General features: G+C 45.7%; 1 protein-coding gene across 1 annotated transcript in view; it reads right to left on the reverse strand.

Annotated features, from left to right (window-relative positions):
• CTH (cystathionine gamma-lyase) overlaps positions 1–25,281 on the reverse strand; it is a 272,518-nt gene that overhangs the window by 141,401 nt on the left and 105,836 nt on the right. Inside the window, exon 7 of the mRNA XM_069641917.1 lies at positions 3,111–3,188. Coding sequence (XP_069498018.1) covers positions 3,111–3,188 — 78 coding nt within the window. The remainder of the gene's footprint in view (positions 1–3,110; positions 3,189–25,281) is intronic.

Below are 25,281 nucleotides of genomic sequence, written 5' to 3' on the forward strand. Positions count from 1 at the left end.
ATGAAACTACTGCTCTCAGGCTTAGACTGTAGTCTGGTCTTCTTCATTTAAGTGGTGGGCGAGACTGCTGGGGCCCCAAGAGAGCATTTCCTCCTGTTTCTTTGTCCTTGTAAATGTGGGGCAATCTGGGTACCTGACTGTTTCTGAAGGGTTCCAAAGTTGAAGAGGAGCCAGCTATAGTGTTAATTTTTATCAGATCTTTAATTAGTTTGTCCGCTACCACCAGTGAATTACGCCTTTCGTTTGGCGGGACCCCTTGTCGCTGAAATTCTGTGATCAGGTCATGATAACGGTCCATCGTTGTAAAAAACACCTCATCCACGGTAACTGCGCATGGAGTATGTTTTCCAGTTAACATGACGGCCGCCACGGTTCCGGTCTTATTACTTGCATCCTGCTTCACTTCCTTGCGGATATCAACCGCCTGCTTTGCATTCACTTTGTTCACCTGGTCTATTATGCGGAACGCCAAAACACAAAGTGATGGTAACTTTACATTTAATTTTGGGCAGCCCGTTTCGTACTGACCGTTCCAATCAAACCTAATGTTCCCTTGGTTGTTTAGATGATTTTGCATCGTGGCACTATTAATCGTTTCCTCATGTTGTGCGGAAACCGAATGAGTGTTATGATATTATGTGTTAAGGCTTCCAAGGGCACGTTGTTAGTCAATCGTGCTTTGTAAACTTTGTGCAGATTGTGCTTTGTGATGGATTTCACCCGCCCCCACCCCAGTCTACCCCTCTTTTTTGTCTTCCAATTTTGATATCAACTTTATGCAGTCCATTATTAAGCACGTATCGTTCTCGGAAGGGACTACACTACACGAGAACTTAGTCAAGTCTATTTGTACAGCACCCAAGAGGGCACTGTGGAAACTAGGCACTGATTGAGTTGAGGGGCAGAACACGCTGTATCCCTCTGCTGTCGCGTGGATACAGTCCTTCCTGGCTAATAGAACTATGAGAGTCTTCTCTCCGTTGGTAGCAGCAGACCCTATCCCCATTACTTGCGGTGTCCCACAAGGTTCATGTGTCTCACCGACCTTATACAATATTTTCACAAAGCCCCTCTTTGATAAACTGGACCGTCTGGGTGTCACCTACACAAACTACGCGGATGACACCCAGATACTCCTCACTATCTCGGGCAACTACAAAACTGATGTAACCAGGATCAATAAAATCTTCTCCGTCATTCAGGCATGGAGGGCCACACATGGCCTCTGCCTGAATGACGAGAAGACTTAACTTCTCATTGTTGGTCCACCTAACAACTTACAAAAACTAAGTCCCAACTATTGCAACATCATAATCGATGGTAATACTATCCCGGTTGCCAAAAATGTAAAAACACTTGGCTTTTACCTCGATGCTTATACCAACCTCGCCAAACAAGTCAACTCGACCGCTTCAGCCACTGCCTATACAGGTAAACTAATTAGAGCTTGTAGACCATTTCTCTCCTCTAACAGTTTCCTCGCACTAGCTAGAGCTCTTATACAATCTAAGTTAGACTACTGTAATAGCCTTTACCTAGGCGCCAATCAAGCGATAATTAGCAAACTCCAAGTCCTTCAAAATAATGCGCTACAGGCAGCACTAAACATTCCCAGGCGTGAGCACATCTCTGCCACTAGAACCTCATGTAAATGGCTCACCATCCAACATAAAATCGATCTAAAAACCCTCTGCCTTACCTACAAAGCACTCAACCAGCTAGCCCCTCCCTACCTTACTAACAAATTTACTCTGAAATCTTCCCCTAGCACTACGAGATCTTCTAATACCCTATGTCTTACAGTACCCAGATTTACCTCTAAAAGAGCTGGAGGCTCGAGCTTCACTGTCCTCGCCTCCCAACACCTTGCCACTGAATATTAAGGCGTCCAAATCCTTCCAATCATTCAGGAAGCTTGCCATTGGGTGGCTTCTGACAAAAAGTCAACCTTCAAGTTAGTCCTCAGCTATAAATTGTACATATTGCATATGGCTCATTTCTATCATTATTGGTTGCTATTACCTCTACTGTCTTTTTGTAACTTGCACTAAGCACCCTTATACTCCCGGGTCTGGAGTGCTATAGAAATATAATAAAACAATCAAACGCCAGGCGGCGCTCACAGCAGGTGGTTAATAGAAGGCACATGATTAGTCAAATCTGTCATTATTCGGACTAAGACTTAGACGTTCAAGTCGTTAGATGTTAGGCCTCCTGGCTCAGTTTGAATGCGCCGCATTCATGCTCATGTAAGAGGGGTAAGAACTTGGCGGGGACGCCGCAAACAGCTCCATTAATTAATTCCCAGCAATTTCAAGCCCGGCTGTCTAATCGCCTCCCACCAAACACTCAGACACTCTGACGCTCCGCGTCGTAGTGGAGTATTTAACAGTTCGGCTCCTCCTTTGTGATAGAGATGGTGAGAATACTCCAATACTCCAACCACACAATCCAGTTCAGAACACACAGAACACTCAGACATTCCCTACTACAAAAAGATTCCCATAAATTATGAAGAATTTTTAGAAACATTGAATATGATACCATCTTGAGATCAGGATAACTGCTGGGCTATCAGAAAGCAATGGAACTTCAGTCAATAGCAGCATACGAGAGGACATAGGCTCAGAATTGCATGCATGTTTTTAATGTTGGTATTTGTAAAGCAAAGGTTGCATAGGGTAGTGCTGGACATCAGAGATTTGGGTACAGGCACTATGCAGAATATGGAGGAGTACATCAGTTGTGATCTGCCAACCATAACAGTCTCTGGTGGCAGTTTTCTGCTCTACAATATAGGAGGCACACCCTTAAGTCATGAAACCTAAACCTCCGATTGATAGGTCTCCTCCCACTGTCTTTTGTACATCAGCATCTATTTGCACACATCCATTAGTACAATTTTTCAAACATCTCCTGAACGAGGAAACTCCCACCATTGGTTCAAACTTCAGAGGTTGACAAGATGTGACCATCATGTTTTTTGCGTAAGAAGACTTTTGCAATAAAGAATGCTGTTAGTTTATATTGCAATGTACATGATGCATTTATTAATATATATATGTTTAGATCACATTTCTTTTTTCGATTGAACACATTTCAACACTTACAATTCTGTAGGAACCTTAATCTTTCATGAAGATCATCACGATTTACAGACACCAACCCCATAATAACATCGGTATGTCCTGAAGAATTAAGAAAAAAAACAGCAAGTAATTAAAGTTTTTCAGTCATTGAAGTAGGAAGTAATTCAGGCAATGCATTTTTCTGTTCGGAGCAACTCCATCCTTTAGTGGATTTCTATTTCATTTCTTAAGGAGGGATACAATTATTTCAGATATAATCTATTTTGGCCTGTCGTAAATCAGTGTGGCAGTATCATTTTTTAGAAGGTTATCTACTAAAAGTATGAGAACGTAAACACAACAACAGAAAGCACTTCAAATGAAGTCAAAGTGAATGCAGTAGTTAGTTAAAATCAAATACAGGGAAATATATGGGAACTGGCATATTCATTGGATTTGTGACATATTTGAAGACGCCAAATGGTAAGAGGAACAATACTACAATGCAGATGAAAACAGCCAGCCATAACTGCAAATAAGTAAGACACTAATTACTTTTGACATTTTCCATTCAGTATAAGTGATGGTGTCAATTACATATATCATATCAATTAAAACAGTCCTTTATAAACATCTAAAATGAACTAAGATATAAACAAATAGAACATCAGCAATTGTTGATTTGTCATTATGGGTGTAGCTTGTGTTTTATTTTACTTGGCGTCACCTGTCTAGGTGTTGTGGGAGTTTTAGTCGGTCCTGGGAGTTGTCAGTATCCTCTTAAGTTTAGTCATCCTTTTTCCCTTCTGTTTTCAGTTTGAGTCTGAGGTGTTGAAGAACCAGGTTTTTAGTAATTGCCTGAATTTTAGGTGATCATTGGCGTTTTATTTCTTTTGGGATGTTGTTCCAGGTTTTTGCAGCTAAGTGGTAGAAGGAGGTGCCTCCAAGTTTTTTCCTTAAGGTATGGTTTTAGTTCCAGGCGGATTTCGTTGCTTGACCTGAGTAGTCTCGTTGGCTTGTAGATTGTTATTTTCTTTTGTAGGAATTCTGCTCCTCGTCCACTGATTGCCCTGTGCGTTATACACATTGTTTTGAAGGTGATGTAATGTTTTACTGGGCGCCAATGTAGTGTTTTAGGCCAGGAATGATGTGGTCTCTTCTGGATAGTTTGAAGAGTAGTCTGGCTGCTGTATTTTGATTCTGTTGTAGTTTCTTCAAGAGGTATTCTGGTATTCTGAGGTAGAGGCTGTTTGCATAGTCGATTCTTGACATGAGGGCGACGATAGTGAGTGGTTTGTGCGTGAAGGAGAGGAAAGTTAGGATTCTTCTTGCTGTGTGGAGGAGGAAAAAGCATTTGACTGTTGCATTTATTTGTGGTTCTAAGGTAAGGGTGTTATCCATCAGGACTCCCAGATTTTTTACTACCTTAGATGGTGAAGATCCCATTTTCGTTGGCCACGGGATGGAGGTTTCCTCGTCTTCGGTCTTTGGACATGATTTCTGTCTTTCCTGGGTTGGTTTTCAGGTTGTTGGCATTCATCCAGTTGAAGACTTCTTTTAGACACTCGATTAGGGTTGAATGATCTGCTTGGGCGTTTTGATTTTGTAGATTTGAGTATCATCTGTGTAGTTGTAGCAAGTAATGTTGTATTTTTTGAAGATTCAGATAACTGGAGATGTTGAAGTACAGAGGTGATAGTGAGGATCCTTGTGGCACTCTACAGTTGTTAACTCGTGGGGTGGATTTGAAGGGTTTAATCCATACAGTTTCTGTTCTGTCTGCTAGGAATGATTTAGTCCAGAGTAGGGCTGTCTGTTATGCCTATGTCTTCTAATCTTTTGGTTAGGGTGTCATGGCTAACTGTGTCGAAGGCTGCAAAGAGGTCGACTAGAATAAGGGCTGATATGCTGGAGTCTGCGTTAGTTTTTAGGTCATCCCAGATGGATAGTTGTACTGTTTCTGTTCCTCTTGCGGGTCTGAAACCGACTTGAGCTTGCTCTAGCAGGTGGTGTTTTTCTACATGTTCTTGGGTTAGTTTGTATACGTAGGTTTCCAGGAGTTTTGCCGGGTAGGGAATGTTTTAAATCGGCCTGTAGTTGGAGGTCTTCTACGTCTCCACTTTTCTTCAGAAGTGGTTTGATATACGCGGATTTGAAGGGTCCTTGGTACAGTTCCTGTTGCTAGTGATAGATTTAGAAGGTTTCTGTAATATTCTGCTGGCGTTCCTTGTGCAAGGATTGATTTGTAGAGGTCCGGGGTACAGGGATCCATGGGTGATCCTGCTTTCTTGCTGCGTTTTACCAGCAAGGCGAATGACTCTGCTGATATTTCAGTAAAGTTTTTGAGTTTGTGCTGTGGTTCTGTGTTAGGTTCGTTTGGTTGTATGTTGTGGCTGGTTGGTCTGTTTTGTATGGTTTGTCGGATGTCATTGATTTTTTTCTTGAAGTGGTCTGCCAGGTCGTTGCATAGTTTCTCTGAGGGGCTTGGGGTGTTGTTGCAGCCTGGTAGGTTTCTCATCTCCTTAATGATGTTAAACTTCTTTTTGTATGTTGGTGACATTGGTGATTCTGTCATCATAATGCCTTCTCTTTGCCTTTTGAATTTCCTTCCTGTATGCACGGATGTGTTTCTGGAACAGTGTTTTTTTTTTTGTCTGGGTTGTATTCTTTCCTCCATTCCAGTTCCATATTTTTGTTTTCCTTTTTCATGGTGCTTAATGGTGGGGTGAACCATTTTGCCATTGTTATCATAGGGTGAATGGTTTTTCTGCGGCGATCTTGTCAATTTCCCGTATAGGTCAGCTAGCTCTAGTTCTGTAGTTGAGGGTTTGTTTAACTTCAGTTGTTCAAATAGGTTGCTTTCTTTGACATGTTTCCAGTTTCTTTTTGTGGTGGTTGTGAGTTTAGGAGGTTGGATGCAGACTTGAGTTGGCAGAGTGATCACGAATGGAATGATGAGATGGTCGCTCCACAGTATTTGTATCGGCGGTGCCGTGGTGATGAGTTTTTCCTTGGCGGAAATTGCGTCGAGGGTGTGTCCTGCCGAGCGTGTTGCCCCTTTGACTAGTTGTCGTAGTTTCATGGTAGTGAGCTGTTCAATCAGTGAGTTTCGGGAGTTGGCATGACTGTCTTCAAATCAGATGTGGAAGTCCCCCAGGATAAGGTGTTAGTGGTTGATGGCTATGTTGGTGATGGCTTCTATGAAGTTGTCAACGAAGGTTGCATCGTATGTCGGTGGTCTGTACACTGGGATGAATGTGATGACGGTTTTTGGGCTCGCTTTTAGGTGTATTACCATGGTTTCGCAGTTGAGCGGTTTGTCTGTTTTTATTTTCAGGTGCCCTTTGAATGCTATGCGATGCCTCCTCCTTTTTTGTTTTTCCTGTTTATTTGAAGGCATTTGAAGTTGGTTGGAAGGCAGCTTTGGAGTGTGATTTTGTAGTCGTCATCCAGCCATATTTCTGTGAGGAACATGATGTCCATGCCGTTGTCATCGAGTAAGTTGAAGATCTCTGTGGAGTGTTTTGACATGGATCTTGCATTTATTATATTGCAGTGGAGATTGTAGGGGTTTGGATTGGATTTTCTTGTTGAGGTCGTCTTCTGATTGGTGTAGAGGTTTCCTTCCTGGTCGATCTCTTGTTGAGGTGTAGGTTTCGGGGTGTAAGTGTCTTCGAAGAGTTCTTCTAGGTTCCGTCTTGGGTTTTTGTTTTCATCGGGTTCGTCCTCCAGGGGTTGTAGTTGTCAATTGGAAGTTCCTCTTGCTTTGGTGATGTAAGGTGTTATCGCATTGGTTGTGTGTTGGTTGTTTCTAGTGTTGTTCATCCTTCTGCATACTTGTGTTAAGTTATTTGATGTTGCTGCTTCTAGCGTTGGGTTGGTTTGCTCTGGTTACCAGTTGTCAGCGAGGTATGGAGTTAAGTAGAGGGATGTGTCTCTTCTCTCAGCGTTGGTTCGACGGTTGTTCCTGTCTGTGGGGGTGTGTTCTGTAGTTGTGGTTCTTTGTTGTTGTCCGGAGTGTTTGTTCTTTCTTCTCTTTTTCTTTCCCGCAGAATGGGTTGTTTGCATGGCATTATAATATTGAGAGTTGTTTAGTCTTTATTTGTTTGCGGATGTCCAGTTGGTTATGCTTTGGTCTGGTTGTCTTGTGGTGTAGTACTGGGTGTGGAGGGTTGTCCGCTACCAGTTTGGGCTCTGTCTGTAGGTGGTATTCTGGCTGATGTTGCCGACTCGTTCAGTCGCTGTCTAGAGAGGGGTAGGAGAGGTAGTTAAGGGTTATATGTAGTTGGCCCATCAATGTAATCTGAATATCATACAATGCAACCTGGAAAACAAAACCCCTGCTAAATTTGAGACCTGTATAGTGGGAGAGTGGTCCATGCTCAGCAGGTCTGATGAGTACCGTATCACAGTTTGATTTGTCTTCCTTGAGGGTGTGGGAGGGAGAGGGGCAATGTGGAATAATCCCACTGTTTAACGTTGGTTTACTAAGTGGCTAGGATTCTAGGGTAGCGTTGTAGCTCTCCCCTAACCCAGGCCAATCCTACCTTACTGGTATTTGTAGATGATTGTTGATGATTGGCCACTGGCTTCCCCTGCAGACACCTGCTGACACCTGCTGACACTTCCTGGAGCCGTCTCTGTTGAAGCCGCCCTTGGCCTTGGGGCCCTTAGCCGATGGGCTGTACGGGCAGAGGGCTGCCCTGGAAAGACCAGTGATGAAGGCAAAGAGGACCAATGAGAGTGGGGATGGGCGGGTCGGGAGGTGGGAGGGAATTGAAAGCAGGAAGAGGGTGCGGGGTGGGAGCGCGCTGGGAGGGGCTTTTCAGAGGGCCTGGGGGCCTGTTAAATATCAACAGAAAAAAGGCACACCAGGAAGGGGCTAACACTCACCGTGCTCCGCTAGAAATGGAGCCTGTGATTTCTAGCCAAGTCGCTAGAATCAACACAACACGGTCCTAAGGACCAATGAGATCGGGCATGGGCGGGTCGGGAGACGGGAGGGAAGGGAAAGCAGTAAGAGGGAGCGGGCTGGTAGTTGCTGAACGCATACAATTGTTACAGATATTTGACAGTTATATCGGTAATACCGCGCACCCACAAAACAATACAGTAATTGTGGGTAGTATGCATACACATAAGATAGTGATTTTAGCGAAATATTTGGTTAGTATTATCCTAGTAGAGCTTCAGGTTCTAGATGCAGTTGCGAGATAAAGCAAGTCTTTTAAAGTCCAAAAGGCAACCCTAGCTAAAAGGCAGTTCGTAAAGTTTAGTCTTGTAAAGCAGAAAAAATAAAAAGTTCATGTGGATGCTTTCCAGTTTCTAGGAAGGAAGATACAAGGTTTAACCAAGGCTGGAGACCCTGTTAAAGGACTCTAAAGGGACACAAACAGCGGCTTCAGTCAGAGGTAAAAGGGGGTTGCCCTGGACACCTCTACATGCACTCCAATCCTCTGCAGCAACTTTCTGGAATCAGGCGAACAATACCTTTTTCCCCACAGTACCTTAGGTTAGAAGAAAATGTTCACGGTGGATGTTCAGCGACGTCGCAGCTCTGGGGCTGACCTCTGGATTCCTTGGTCTGATGCCGAAAGGCAGGATAATGGACAGGATCTCTCAGCAGCAGTCTCGAGGGAGGATCTCTGGCATGACTTTCAGCAACTTCTCTGGTTACTCTGCAGTTTTGGCTCCTTTTCTGCAGAACCAACAACGGACATGTTTTGCCTGTTCAATCTTCTTAGCCTCCTGCAGTCCAGCACTCTGATGAGGTCTGGGCAAGTTGGATCGGATCTCTGGAGTGTCCTTGAGGGCTCAAAGATTTGGACAGATTTGGCCTTTCCACGATGATGCACTCGAAATGGGCAGCAGGTCTCCTGTATTGGGTTACGCAGCTCTGGAAACTCACAGGAACGGGGGAAATGGATAAAATCAAAGTTCGTCTTGGGACTGGTTGTTCCCACCAGCCAAAGGAAAAAGGAAAAGTCATCCTCTTCGAAGCTCCTCTGACGCACAGAAAACAGGGTCAGGACAGCAGTGGTCACTTCACTGTTGCAAAGGGTCTACCAGCGTCTCTGGTAATCTTCGGTTACTTCAGCCTCCAGTGGTCGACTTGCTTTTAACTTCAGGAGCTTCACCTTTTATACAGTTCCAGCCCACACTCATCTGCAATCTCTCAGCAATTTACAGAAAAAGGCATTTGGCCGTTTGAAAAGAACCAGCTCCCACTGGGGGTCTGGTTGTCCTGATTAGGCACTCTGGCAGACAACGGGCAGGAGGATGGAAAACTCCTCCCCCACTTTCTGCCTGCCCAGATACTCTGGAGCCTAGGCAGGGACACCCAGAGGTTCCAGCAAAAAGAAAAACTCACACAGGCCCCCACCTCTCAGAAGGGTAGAAGGGCGAACAAAGAACAACCATGCTAGTAATGGCGAAAAAAAGGAGGCAGGCCCCAAATTGGTACTTGGGTGCCTCTATTGTGCACATCCGCGGCTATGGACATAGCCTGCAGTATAGAAATTACACAATAGTTGGTAGAACACATCCACCAGCCATAACTAGTCTATGTGACTAAAAAGTCACAGGAGCAGAGAGAAGGGGGAAACTAGGTATCCCTTTGGCACACCACATAAGGTGGTGTGTTTAAATCTCTCAGATTATAAAGTTTTAGGAAAGAACTGTAGTTACACTATGATAAAGAAAATAATCTCAAATAAGGGCCCTAAGGGTCCCCAGCAACACTGCCCATAAGGAGCTGTGTGCTGTAATAGTAAAATAAAGATGCCTTTAAGAGCCATGAAGGAAACTAGTCCATAGTACAGTTAAAATACAAAGAATAGCATTCCAACAGACAGCGCCCATAAGAAGGAATGAGTGGAAAATGGCTCCACTCATTCAGGATTAAAGAAAAAGGTCCAGAAGTCCAGCACATGGCATTTACAAATTTGGTGAACCCCAAGGTGATCCCAGACCATCCCGCAGGGACTGAGGATTCCTGCCTGCACAGCCGGAGGGGCCGAGCCCACCTGCACCGACCAGGCCCCTGTGCACAAACTGGAGAGGTTTACAGGAGCCATGCTGCCCGAGTTCCTGTCTGCTCTTTGGAGTGGGGTGTCGCTCCTGGATTGTGCAGGCCGTTGATGGGACCCTGTGACAGAGGAATTCGGGAGATCACGTAGCTGCAAGTGCACCTTTTGCAGGAGAAAACACAGGTATGGGGGTGTGGGACGGGGGATGTGACTGGTGGAGGAGAGTGATGAAATGGTGATTGTAGAGTAGGAAGATCCCCTTGGTATTTTGGCCTTATCTTTTATTATTATAAAGAGCAGAGGATAAAAGGATTAACAGATCCTTCCCAAATTGGGGGGGGAAGAAGACAGCGCTGTATAACTAAGGAGAAGAGGAATAAGGGTAGAGGCTGCATGTAGGAGTCGGCCTGCAATCTCTCCACCCGATGTAAAGGGGGGGGTGAGAATGAAACGTAGTATTTTGATGTTTTTATTGTGATAATGCAGACTGTGGAGGCATCCGGTTTTGTTGTGTAGAACTATTGAAGTGGAGTGGTATGAGGGTGTGGATGGTGTGTACGTGGGGCGTGAGACGAGTAAGACGGGCAGGGTATTGGAAACAGGAAAGGGGCAGTGTAACCGGACTAAAAAGCTACTGCTAGATCGGAACTTGAGTAGGGAAATCTATTACACAGCACTCAGACAGGGGGCAGCTAAAATGGAGCCGGTGTCCCCACTGGAGTAGATGTGCACAGCCCTCCCATTGTATAAGGAGAAGATCATGAAATATCATCTGGACCTGGCCAGAACAGGAGACAAACAAGGACGTCCTAGGCCATGTGTATATGTTTTTAGCAGCAAAATACAAAGGGAAGAAGTTGAATAGAAAGGAAGTGTAGGAATTATGGAAGATGGTAGAAGACTTAGACTATGCCCCCCCCCCCGGCCCTGCAAAGATAGCGGGCAGACCACCTCCATCATGTGTCCAGACTCCAACCATGCCCACCATCCCGGCGATTCAGGAACCCCCATCACACAAGCAGCACAGCCAGTATATGATCCTCATCCTTCTCGTCCTCCTCAGAACAGAGGGTTCTAGATTGTAAGCCACAAAAGGAGTTAGAAGCGCTGAGGTGGACAGAGAAAGAGTTGGAGGTTATGGTTGGATAGATGGGACGGGCACTGGGGGCGCCCGTTGGGAATGACAAAGGGAGAGCGGGAGACATCTTGTTAAGAATTGATAGTACAGCAATCAGAGATGTACAAATTGAGAAGGCGAATAGGGGACAGGGAAGACAGCAGGCAGGAAGCTTGGATTACGGGACGGTGAGGTCCAAGGAAGATAATGCAGTGGGAGCAGTGGACGAGGAGTAGGATACGGTGGATGAGCTGGAGGATGAAGACGCCTGCCTCAGGGTATCACCATGGGGGAGAGCCTGTGGGGGACCAGGTTGAGGAATCACTGGGCGCATGGCGGATGCCAAGGGAAAGAAAGTGGAGAAAAGGAAGGTGGGGGCAAAGTTCCCACTGTTGCACAAAGGACTAGGGAGGGCACAGTATGTACCATGGCCGCATATGGAGAATAATTTGACTTGAAGTTTGTCACAATACTAGGAAATCAAGCTGTTCATATTTGGGCTTAAGCAGGGCAATCCTGTTGTGCAACTAGAGGATGACAGTCTTGATGGGGCCCATTTTAATGATATCAGGGCCGGATTGTGGGCGGAGCTGCGACGCGCCTACCCTGTCAATGCAACGCACAATGAGCATCCTGCTCATAGTTTACAGACACGAGATGTGGAGGGCATAAACGGGCGTATCATGACCCTACCAGTATTCCAGAAGACCTACGAACATGTCTGCAAAATCTGCAAGGTGTTCCAAGCATTTAGCAAAGGCCTACCTGTTGTCCCTGCTCCATCCATATAATTTTGGGAGATATATGCCACCAGAAAATAATCTTGTGCTAAAGAAAGTTTGCGAATATTCAGTAAAACAAATCTATGAGCAAACAGTAAGGAAATTAAGGGTGGCTCCTCCATAACGGGTGATGGAATGCCGACCCAACCCCATTATGGAGGAGAGGAATCCAGAGCCCAGTGAATACAGGAGCGCTTCCTCAGCTAGGACGTGCAGCTGAGGGAGTGCTCATGGGTTAGTGATGTTGTGGGGAAATAAGGTTTTCCCTTCCGTACAGTAACCCAGCTATGCATGGCAATGAACCATGCAAAGCCAGGGAATTTTCCTTCCGCAGCCTTCCATGGCTGGAGTACTGCACCCCCAAAATTACACCTCTTCCTGCCTCGAGGATTTGCAGGGAGGGCCTTCCGGAGCAGCTGTGGAGTAAGCGGAAGCCTAGAACTGAGCAGACGAATAGGTAATACTACCTTTGTGGCAAACCAAAAGGACGACTATTATGTGCCATGTTAAGGTTTTTATTCAATACCGCTATGAGGGAAGTTCCCTGCTTAACCAACTAAAAATAAAGGGGGCTCATCAAAGTCCGAAAAGGAATAGTCCTAATTTGAAATCCTATTCAGCTAACTCGCTCAACCACTTAGGAAAACTTAAAAAGAAGGATGCCGGAGCAATAGCCTATGTCTGTGGCTTTTCCCTTAGGATTCTGCCTGGTCCAATCACATGGAGCTCTTGTCCATAGTATCCACAAGTTCATACATTTCCCAAATCACAGTTCATAACCTCTCTGCTGGTTGGAGGTTAAATCTCAGTTCTCTACAGTTCTCTCTCTCCAGGAAGAAAAGATTTTCCTCATACGATTCCACCAATTTAGACTTGGTTCTGTACAATGTTCTTGTTTTATCCTTAAGCACTAGAACCAGCCAGGTTCCTTCTCTATCCAGTTATGTTCGTTATACTTAGTGGCTCTTGAAATTCCCAAAGTCCTCTGGCCATCTGGTAGCCTTACTTTGTCTCAGTGGAGCGTCTGTCCATTCTGGTTTTCTTGGCTCACGTAACCCTTTTGGCTTTCTCAGCCTTGAAGATTAGTGTCTCCAAGTTTATCAGGTCTCCTGAAGTCCTCTGGCCTTATGCTAGGTTCACTGTTGAAGGGCCTCCATAAGGTTTTCTCTGTTCATGTAACCCCTGAGGCTTCTTCAAACGTTAATATTAAAGTCCCTCTGCTTCTCAGGGCTCTGCTAAAACGTCACATAAGCTTACTTTATCTCACTTAGTGGGGCGTCTGTCTGTTCATGTTGAGAGGGGTAAACCGAAACACTTGAGGCTGGAAAAGCTACAAAGGTTACGGGAACCTGATCAACCTGGTTACCTCTTTGGGACCGTTTGGCTTCACATCCGCTGCTCGGCAGCTTTGACACTTCTCGTGCGGAGCTAGGGCTTCTGGGCTCTCTACTGCAGTCTGATCTCTGCATCTGTTAACGGGTCCCAGGCCCACCACGGCTCCTCTGATCGCGCCACCAGGCGAGAGGATTGCTTTATCGTCCCAGTCTACTTTTAGACCTAGGCCTCTTTGACTATCAATAAGCCAGCCTTCTGACATCTTGTGAGCATCTCGATCGCGCTCCATGCTGCAGCTGACTGTGGTCTTATGAGGCTCTGCCCCCCTCTCTCTGTCAGAGGCTTGCCTCTGGAGGATTATTTCTCCTTGTTAGGGAGAATTCTCAGAAATGTGCTAATTCCCTCAACCTTAGAGACCCCCAGCAACTTTGCTGGATTTTGAGGACTTGATTACTTTAAACCTGGAGAGTGAGACACCCTTTTCCCCCACTCTCTCATGTGTTTTAATGTGTAATTTGCACACTGTGTTTCTTTTGGTTGTGGAGTCTGACAAACTACATAGGCATCATCTTTTGCACTGTGTCACACAGCACTTTCAGTGCAGTGACACAGGGAAATCTTTCAGATTTCCCAAAGGTTTAAATACCTTCTCTGGGATAAACTACTGTTTCCCAGAGCAGTAAAGTGAAATTGACTACTTACATTTGTAACTTTCTAGACCCAGCACACACTATCTTACAATAGGGTGCTGCAGGGTTACCTAGTATCCCCTTTGTCTAGCTTCTCATTTAACATTTTTATGTTACCCTTTCCTCACTGAATGGCTAGTGGCAGTGGTTATGATAGTTTATTTATATCGTGCTCGTACACAAGTGTTTCAGAGCGTGACAAAGCACGACAGGGGAACATGCGAGAACACAACAATGATCTTACAAGGCCCAGTGACATTGAGAACGTGCAAGGGAAAAGGAAAGGGGGAAAGTGTATGGAAAAGGGAGAGCAGAAAGAGCAGAGAAGAACAGATAAATAATAATAAATACAAATTGATAGATAATGGAGGCAATAAACAGTGGTAGTGCAGCCAACAAGTGGCAAGTGCTGTGTTTGCGGCAGCAGACCCGAGTAAGTCTGTTAAGTGCAGAAAAGGGCGAGGGGGGGGGGGAACTGTATGGGTACAGATACATTCCACCAGTGCAAGGGGTGGCCAGGAGGCAGTGCGGGAGGGTGGCAGTGTGAGCAGGTACCTGGGCCCAGGGGACAAAGGGTGGCCAGGTGCACAGTGCCAAGAGAGTGCAGATCAGCAGGGGAGAGAGGGAGCAAAGGCAGAAGCAAAGAGGATGGTCCTGAGGTGCTTACGGAACCAGAGATGGTTCTCCTTAAGTTTTACTTGGGAGGGTCGATCGGAAAGGAAGGAGTTCAGCCAGGCCAGAGCCTGATCAGTGATATCCAGGTTATCACGGAGACGGTTGAGCAGGATGGTATAGTTGACCGTGTCGAAAGCAGAAGAGAGATTGAGTAGGATGAAGACAGAGGGTATGTTGGAGTCAATGTTGCAGAGCAGATCTTCACTGATGTTTCCGTGCTGAAGCCAGACTGGTGATCATGGAGACAGCCAACAATGTCAGAATGAAGATTAAACTGATAGATGGCCAGCTTTTCCAGAAGTTTGCCCAGAAAGGTAGTAATGGAGATTGGACGCTAGTTAGCCAGACAGGATCAGCTGTGGGTTTCTTGAGAAGAGGATGGACAAGTGGTTTACTTTTTACTACCATTATGGGATTTTACCCCGGGCTGTGTTCGCAGACAAAGTAAAGCACCCATGGGTGCCATTTTTTTCACCATTTCTTTGTGGAAAGTTCCTTCTTGGGATTTACTGTGCGCGCCAAACCAGGTTTGGTCCCTTTGTTAATTTTGCCTTTGACAAGATTCACTAGTGAAGCCTGCCTCTGGCCACAGGGTGTCTCGCGGGAGCAGGAAGCAAGGGAGATGCCCGAAACTCCCGGTGCTTAGTCTGCTAGGAGATAGGAATGCACTCTTAGGCGATTGGCCAGCTGGCTGTCCGCCAAGGACAGTCACCCTGGTGGGTAGCTGACAGCTAGGCTGGAATGAATGGGAGCAAGCTGCATAAAAGGCAAGGCTTTTTGGCTTGGAAGGCAGAGTCGACCACTGGACGAAGGAATCTGAAGAAGAACTTGAAGAGGACGCCTGCTGCAACTCCTGGACCGTTGGTTTGCCCGGTGAAGCCCTGCTGCTGTGCTGAAACTCCAGATTTATATCGACAGAAAAGCCCCAGCAAGGATAACTTCTCCCTTTGAGTTGGTGGGACCAATCAACTCCAAATTAAACCTGGACATCCTCTCAAAGCTGGTCGAGTATGCACTGCAGTCGCTGCTGGAACCGGATAGCCAGGGAGAGGAACACCAATGTGTATGCGTTGCTTTAAATCTGGCCAAGAGCTCCAGGAAGATCCTCCAGACTCCCAGGAAGCAGGACTGACTGAGCCTGAGCCCCCTCAACAGAGTGCGGGACCCCAGAAGCAAAGAAAGCCCATCTCAACAGCCAGGAATCGCATTGTTGCTATTTGCGTGTAGACGCAAGGAGCAGAAACGCTTAACAGCCACTTGTTTGAACTTTAGAAGTTGCCAGCGGTGACCGTCCCATTGCAGTGTAGGAGTCCCCATAAGTCCTCCCTCTTGTCCCCAAGACTGAGGCCCAGGAACAGTGAGATCTGCAGAGCTGCACAGGAAAAGAAGTCATCTGCTGCACTTTTTCTTCAACCTAAAAGGTACTGTGTAGCCACTTGTCCTCATGGAGACTTGCTTGGTTGCATGTGTAGAGTTGCTTGCAGCTTCTTTACTTCACAGGCCTAATCAGCTTGTGGCCCTACTTTGATTTTCTTCTATTCAACCAATACTTTTTAAACATTGGAAAAGACCACCTACTTACCTGCAAGAAGTGCTTCAGTTCACCTTGACTTTTGCTAACTTAACATTGGCTGGCCTAGGCCCTCTGAATGACTCTTCTCTTATGCTCATGCATCTTGCCTTCCTTCCAGGACGGGGTTAACCGACTTTGCATTGGGAGGTTGTTTTGAAAGTACTTACCTAATTAAGAATAACTGTGAATATTTGTTTTATTCTTAACTCTTCTCTTTAACACTACTCAAGAATATTCTAAATGCAACAGTGATATATTAATGCAAACAGCACCCTAGCTATTGAAGCCACCTGAGGGTGTAGGTAGTGCCTGTGTGAGATCCCAAATGGGTATTTGCTGATTTAGATAACAGAGTGTGTATTTCTGGTCTGAAGGCGGCTTATTTTAACTGACTGGTAAATAAATGAATCATCGTTTACTCAAGAAACCTTGCGTGTAAGAGTTTATTTGAATACGTGCCACTGTGAATCTCTGTGTAACTCCCCTACAGCTCACATTGACCCCTCTTGAGATAAGCCTGCTGCTCCACACTCTACCAACCTGTGTAGTGCAGACTTATACCAAAGGTTGGGTTTCTATTGTCAGGAGGTCAGGGTTGTTGTAGTGCACCCAAAGGGTACTGAATACAATCTTGCCGAACACTGGTGGCAGGTGGTGAGGATCTATTGTAGAGTTGTTATACTAAGAATTTGCTTTTGTTCAAATAAAAACCTTCACAAGGCTAAGCTCCACTAGAAAAGCAATTGTATAACCAATATGGAGAACTTCAGTCAGGAAGCCCTGGTCATTCTAACAGCAGAGGGCCTGAAAGAAATGTGTAAGGCCAGGAGTCTCCCTGTTAAAGGAAAGAAAAATGAATTAATTGGAAGATTGTTGAATCATCAAAGTCTGGGTAGTAGGCCTGTCACACCTACTAACCCAGGAAGTGTGGAAAATGATATTGGGGATGATAATTCATAGTCTAACTATAATGTCTTAGATGAGTCAGAGGAGGAAGAGGAGTCTCGGGGAGAGAGCCCCTCTTTGCCTCAGCAGGCCCTGTTGCCTCAACCTTTAGCCACTGGGACCCCACAAGGTCCAACACTGAATCCAGAATTTGTGTCTCTTAAGAAAATGGGACTGGAGTTGGAATTCAAAAGATTACACATCCAAGCTGAAACCAAACATCAGGACATCAAACTAAGGGAAATGGAAATGCAGAAATTGTCTATTGAAAATGTTTCTATCCCAGAGTCATCTAGGTCTTCCAGTCAAAATAGGCCTTGCATGCCTAAAGAAGCAGCGAGTATGTATGATGCAAAACCTGATATTTTGGATTGGTTGGGTGCTTTTGAATACAACCATGGGATTCATGGTTACACAGGGAATCAGTTGATGCCTTGTTTTTTGTCTAGGCTCCTCCAGGTTGCAACTGATGCTGTAATGGAGGTGGGGGAACTTGAAAGATTGGAGCATGAAAATGTGAAGCTAGCTTTAATAGCTAGAATTGGGTAAACTCCTTCCCAGTACCTTAAGAGGTTTAGGACCCTCAAAAAGACCGATGGTAGCCCTTGGGCTACCTGGGTGTGTGAATGTTTGAAAAACTTAGATGGTTGGGTTAAGGGTTACAGAGTAACTACTTTTGAAGGAATGTGAAATCTGTTTTTGTTGGAATCGATGTTCGATGCCTGCTCTCCTGAGCTGAGACAGCACTTGGCTGACTCAAAAGAGATTGATCCCAAGAAGCTAGCAAAGGCTGCTGACTTGTGGGTTGCCAACAAGGCCACTCACAAGGATTCTGGAGCCACTCACAAAAAAGATGAGGGGAAGCAGCACAAGAAAGATGAGAGAATTCTAAAACTTCCAATCCAAAAGAGGGCCAAAAACACAAGAAGGGTATATACCATGGGAAGCCAGGTCAGTCTAGTGAAACCTCTGGTGCCAAACCAGAGGGAGGTCAGCAGAAACCCCCATTCCAGAAAACATTTGGTAAATGTTATGGTTGTGGGTCTACTGACCATGTGAAAGGGGATCCTAGATGCAATGGTAAACCTTCAGGGGTCCACACTGCCTCCTTAGCTTTTCTCCCTGAGGGAGACGTTCATATGGCAAGTGGAAACTATTGGCTGAAGACCCCGTTGGAGTCTCAGCCAGTGTTTTAGTGTCCCTGGGTCTGTGGAAACAGAAGAATTTAGATGTGTACAATTATATTCCAGATAACAAAAGAATACTACAAGGACAGTGTACTTGTGAATGGTCAGGCAACCCATGCCATTAGAGACACTGGGGCCAGCATTACAGTGGTGGATGAAACCTTTTTCAAACCTGAGGATGTTGCTAAGGCACCCAAAGGCCCCACTAAGCTTGCTGGAGGCCCTCTCCAGATGGTTCCAATACTACCAGCTCTCATCCAGAGCAACAATTGGACTATAAGAATACCCGTCAGTGTACAAAGTAAGGTGCCTGGAAGAGTCCTGCTGGGGAATGACTTAAAAACTCTTGGAGTTGTATCAAGCACCCCCAGGCCTCCCAGTAAAAGGAAGCAGGACCATACAAAGAAGGCCAGAGAGCTCACTTGAGATGACTCTCAGTGGGTTGTTACAGAAGAACCTATAACACGCAGTCCACAGGAAGGACAAACTTCTACTTCTAGGAAGAAAGACAAAGGGGAAACCAAAGGTCTCAGGAAAACATAAGAGTAGCACTCATGTGCACCAAACCAGGACACCCTCGAGAGGACAGTCCACAGTCACACCTGTGACTCCTGCACCAGCTGATGCTGAGTGAGGTTCAACTAGAAGATGGTGAATCAGCTACTGATCACACAGCGCTGGAAGCAGACCTTCCCCCTGTTGGAAATCTGGATTCTAAAGACCATCCTGAGCTGCAGACTTTGCTTGCAGAAGGTGGCCCCTGGAGGGAAGACTTCAGTAGAGGTCAAAGAGTGTCCTAGTCCTGAAGGAATTCGCCAAGAGGCAGCTTCACAGCTGGAAGGGCAAGAGCCAGGGATGCACAGGTTGTACAGGGAGGATGATCTCCTCTACAGTGAACCTATTGAGTCTACCCCAGGGGACTACAGAAGACTTGTAGTGCCTCAGGGGATAAGACCTCATTTTCTACAGTTAGCCCATGAGATTCCTTTAACAGGTCACTTAAGTAGATTTCTCTGTATTTCTACTGGCCCAAGATGGCTTCTGATGTATATAAGTTCTGTAGAAGCTATCACACTTGTCAGACTTCTGGCAAGAGTGGAGCCAAGAACGTGGCACCTTTGGTGCCTCTCCCAGTGGTGGGAGTCCCTTTTGAGACAGTAGGAATCGACATTTCTGGTCCCTTAGACCTTGCCACATCTTCAGGCAACTGATTTATATTGGTTGTGGTAGACCATGCTACTAGGTATCCTGAAGCTATACCTATGAGGACTGTTACTGCTCAGGCAGTGGCTATGGCCCCACTTGGTATTTTTACCAGTAGGTTTTCCTAAGGAGGTTATCACAGACAGGGGGACCAAATGTTATGCCCCCCTACATGCAAGCCATGTGGAAAAAGTGTGGAGTAACCTAGAGGTTCTCAACAGCCTACCATCCCCAAACCAATGGGTTGGTGGAGAGGTTTAATCTAACTATGAAAAGCATGATCGGTGCTTTAGAAGAAAGTGGAACCTTCTACTGCCATGCCTTCTCTTTGCTTATAGAGAAGTCCCTCAAGAAGGGGTTGGCTTCATCCCCTTCGAGCTTCTCTATAGTCATCCGGTTAGATGTCCATTGGCTCTAATCAAGGAGGGGTTGGAGAGTGCTCCTTCGTAGAAGCCAGTGAGAATCACTCACTATGTGTTAGGTCTCCAAAGGAGAATGACACACATGATGACAGAAGCTTCAGATAACTTGAAAGCAGGTCAGGCTCTGGTGAAGCATTGGCATGGCCAGATGGCCAACATGGTTCAGTTTACTCAAGACCTGCTAGTTCTAGTTATGGTACTTAGAAGGCAGAGGGCCTTACAGGGCAAGTGGATTGGACCCTTCAGGGTTGTGGGAAAACTTGGAGGTCAATTATTTGGTGGACTTAGGCAACCATAAGGAGGCCCCCAGGGTCTTTCACACCAACCGACTAAAGCCCCATGTCTCCAGACCAGAGCTGGGAGCTTTGCTTCTAGCCTCTGCTCAGAAGGAGGAGTGTGAGCCTCTACCTGACCTCCTCAGGGGACAACCTTTAGATGGGAAGATAGGAGTTAATCTCTCTTCTGATCTGACACTGGAACAGGAGGAGTGCAAAGCTCAGTGAAAACAGAGGGGCAAACTGATTTAACAAACACCAGGCTTGACCTCTTGGGACCAGCATGAGATGCTCACTGGTGACTGTTTACTTGTTAAAAGCAGAGGTTACAGGATGTCAGACCATATAAGAACCCAAATAAAGGAAGAGGTCAATAATATTCTTGATCTTGAGGTAATAGAGCCATCTACCAATCCTTGGTCTAGTCCAGTTGTACTAGTGCCAAAGGCAGGATACAAAGAGTTTAGATTCTGTGTGGACTATAGAGCTCTTAATGCAGTCACCCCGACTGATGCCCATCCTTTACCTAGGACAGATGAGCTGGTGGACAAACTGCATTTTCAACCCCACAAGGCCTCTACCAGTTAAGGCTATGCCTTTTGGACTAAAGAATGCACCTGCTACATTCCAAAGGATGGACAATCATGTTCTGAATGGGATGGAGAACCTCTGCATGGCATACTTGCATGACATTGCAGTGTTCAGACCTATTTGGAAGGAACATATTGACCACTTAGGATATGTATTGCAGGCTCTTGAGCAGGCCGATCTGACCATAGAGGCAAGTAAATGTCAAATTGGTCAAAGTAAAGTGGTCAACCTTGGACATGAGGTAGGAGGAGGTGAAATAAGGCCATTGCCTAGCAAGGTACAAGCTGTACAGGACTGGGCCACCCCTACTACTCAAACCGAAAAGCCTTCCCAGGTCTCCCAGGTTAATTCTGGAACTTCATTGAGAACTATAGGGCCATAGCTTCTCCGTTAAATGTGATCACCTCACCCAAATTCCCCAAGAAGGTCAGGTGGAATGAGGAGTGCACCAAGGCATTTGAAGGACTTAAGCAAGCCCTTTGTCAAGCTCCAGTCTTAAGAGCTCCCGACTACAACCAATCCTTTATTGTACAGACAGATGCTCCCAATACAGGTATAGGTGCAGCTCTGAGTCAGCTGGATGATAAAGGCAGGGAACACCTCATCTGCTTCATCAGTAGACAACTGAAGGATCCTGAAACAAGGTGGACAACCATAGAGCGTGAATGTTTTGCCATTGTGTGGTATTTGAAGAACTGTAGACCATACTTGGACTCTATGGGAATAGGGATACAGGAGCGCCAGCACTGTTGCTAACGGTGCCGGTGCTCCTGTGAAAACTGTGCGAGCGGGTGGCTTCACGCCCAGTAGGTCTGACCTGCCGGGTGAGACTGCACCCGCCCGCAGAGTTGTAGTGTGCCGGTCGGGTAAGCTTACGGGCACTGTTGTTTCCGGTCCAGCATACTTAAATGGGAGAAGGGACAAATATTCATGTGAATTATTATATATGTGTGAGTGAGGGTGCAATGCTTTTGAATGTGCGTGTGAATGCAGGTAATTGCTGAATGCAAGAGTGAATGGGTGAATGAATGCTGCCGATTGCATGAGTGTATGAGTGAGAAAATATAAAAAAAAATGCATTCTAATGTTTGGTAAGAGTAAATGTTTGAATGCATGCATACAAGGGGTTGTATGGCTGCTTGTATGAAGACACCCTCACTCAAACAAGCGAGTTTGTAATGCATCTGTATGAATGCTGCTGATTAGGAGAGTGCACGAATGTGGAATTTGCAAGTAAATGCATGGATTACTTACCAGTAATCTTCATTGCTCCTCTTCCTATGCTTCCTCGTCACAGTACTTCCACAAGGTCACCCACCTCATAAGTAAGTACAGGGATGAGGATGAGGGAAATGGATGTAATGAATACTGATGAATAGGAGTGCATGAATGTGGATGAATGCATAAGTGAATGGGGAATATATGCAAGTGAATTTACTTTTCTTTTTTATCTGAGTGAATGTTTGAGTGTGTGCATGCAGGGCAGTATGGGTGCATGTTTTCTTATTGTGGCATGGCATTTTTAATGGCAAAGCCAAAAGTAGTATTTCCTTACAAGGGGATACTGGCATATATTAGTAGAGCCAGCTTGGACATTTTCTTATGGGGAAAAAATCCAATATATTCAAGCCATCAATGGTGCAAAGGTGCATTTTCCAACACATTTTCATGATGCCTTGCCCCCAAAAATATGCCAGCAAAAAAATATGCCAGCAAAAAAAAAATAAAAAAAGTCATGCTGGCTATGCCGATATTTGCCAGTATTTTATATGCATAATACCAGTAAAGATACTATGAAAACATCTCCAGGCTGGCTCTGTCAATATACGTCAGTATCGCCACATAAGGACATCCTCCTTATGGTGCATACTGCTACAGGGAGTGATGTGTTCCCTTATGTCCTAAGTAACTTCCTTTACCAGACATTCTCTGAACAGGCTGGTCACAATTGTTGCATTAAATAAATATAAAAAATTAAACCTTGCATGTTGCATTTTAGCTGCGATAATGCCTTTAGGACGCCTTTCCTCATACTTGAAGTCCCGTTCAAGATGGCATGTCCTTTGTTGCCAATCCTACCTTGCCAGGTTGGGTTGTGGCGGTGGGAAGGGGGAGGGGGACTTCCTTCATGAACCTTGGCAGGCTTCTTGCAGAAAGCCCACAAGAGGTTCTACTGTATGTGAGCTGGCAAGAAGCAGGGTGGGGGGGCCCGGCTAACCCCATTCACACTCTTCCAGGGGGAAATCGCCCCAGCCCAAACGGTACCCAGAAGCTGGAGCGGTAGAGATCCAATGACAAAAGAGCAGTGGAATGCTCCGGACATATTATTTGAGAACACTTCTTTCTTTTCTTGAGAACTATCCCACAAAGTCTTAATTAGGTGGGCTTTAGAAAAACTGTCCCAACATTAGATTAAGGACAACCACCATTGGACATTTTTATGTCTAGGTAAGCGGCGCGGCCAGCTGTGCTTCGGATGTGACCATGATGGTTGAAGTACTACAGCAGAGGCAGAGGAAGTGAGGGACAGAGGCATGTTAAGAGGCGAGGTAAAATGGTAGCCAACAGGAAGATTAGAGGTAGGATAAGAGGTTAACTCTGAGGCGAGGAGGAAAGCTTTTAGTTCGGTTTTGAACAAATCCATGTGGACTGTTTCTTGGATGTACGGAGGGGGGGGGGGGGGCGATTTCCATGCAACTAGAGCAAGAAGAGAGAAATAGCAGAAGTGAGAGGAAGCACAGGGAGGCTGAGGAACCATAAGGGTAGTCGAGGAGTGTTAGGCTGAATTGCATGCAGTACCCTCTGGAACCACTACACACAATTAGGACTACAGGTGTTAGCCAAACCAACCTTTGGTAGAAGTCTGTACCACACAGTTTTTGGTAGCGAACTGAGCAGCCAGGCTTATCTCAAGAGTGAATTTGAGCAGTACAAGTAATTACACAGAGGACTTCCAATCACAGTGTTTCAAGTAAACACTTATACTCAAGGTTTCTTGGTAAAAACACTTATTAATTTATTACACAATCATTTAGAAAACATTTCGGTATAAGACAACTTATTATATACCAATCCACTTCAATACAAAACTCCAAGATTTTGAGACAGTTTGAGCTCCCCTCAAATAGGAGTGAAATGGCAGTTCAGTCACTTAGAAGTGAGCAAAAGGGACAAGGTAAGTAGAATAGATCAAATATACTCGTTAGTGCAAATAGTTTCAGTTCACCAGAAGAGTTCAATTCAAGTCAATAGGCCACGCCAAAGTCAATGGGCTAGTATTCTGGATAGGAAAGAGCAGTTCTGGTATGAAACGGTTAAGTCTTTGCAAAAGTTCTCAGAAGTAGTTTAGGCAAAAAAAGAATCATGACGGGTCACAAACGGATTAGGCCTGCAAGTTGGGCAAGTTTCACGAACTTTCACCGCGAGAGTGGCGTTCTCTCAATCGGGTTGGGACAGTACCTTTGTATGAAGAACAAAATGCAGCTGAAGATGTTGGTTCCTGGCAGGTCCTGCAGATCTCACTGTTCCTGAGCCTCAGTAATGTGGACAAGCGGGAGGACGTCGGGGGACTTCTGCACTGCACCGGATCATCGGAAAAGCAAACAAGATGGATTCACTTCAGTTCCAGTAGCTGTAGATTAAAGCGCACAAGCTGGTATCCATCTTCCTGGTTAATCCTAACCAGCCTTGAGAATGGTAACTGGGTGGTTTACGAGCGGATTGGTCCCACCAACTCAAAGGAAGAAGTCGTCCTTGAAGGGGCTTCTCTGTCGAGATGAACTTGGCAATTCGGACCTGCAGCAGGGCTACACCGTGCAAACCAACGGTCCAGGAGTTGCAGCAGCCATCCTCTTCCAGCTCTTCTTCAGTTCTTTCATTCAAGTTGTCGACTCTGCTTTCCAGTCCAAGAGACTCGCCTTTTAAACAGTTCTCTCCCTTTCATTCCAGCCTAGATGTCACTCACCCAGCAGGGTGGCTGTCCTTGCCGGACAGTCAGCCAGCCAATCACGCCAGAGTGCATTTGGATCTCTTAGGAGGCTAAGCAAAGGGAATTTTGGGCACCTCCCTCACTTCCTGCCCACTCAGGTGCCAGAGGCGGTCTTCAGTCCTGAAGCCCGCCAAAGGCATACAAACAAAGAGACCAAATCTGGTTTGGCGCACAGAGACCAATACTAAAAGGACCTTTCCAAAAACAAATGGCGAAAAAAGAAGACTGGGACCTGTTTAACAAAGGGGCTTAAGGCGCAATCTTGGAAAACATGGCTCCCGTGATTTTTATCTACCGCCGTTCGTGGTCGGGAAAAATCATGGTAGTTTGTTGTAAAACCACTGCCGCCAACCTTTTCAATAGGAAAAGGTAGCATTTGACTGCTACATGAGTATCTAGACAC

The sequence above is a fragment of the Ambystoma mexicanum genome, chromosome 1q (genome assembly GCF_040938575.1).
Source record: "Ambystoma mexicanum isolate Mex_15411 chromosome 1q, UKY_AmexF1_1, whole genome shotgun sequence".
Taxonomy (NCBI): Eukaryota; Metazoa; Chordata; class Amphibia; order Caudata; family Ambystomatidae; genus Ambystoma; species Ambystoma mexicanum.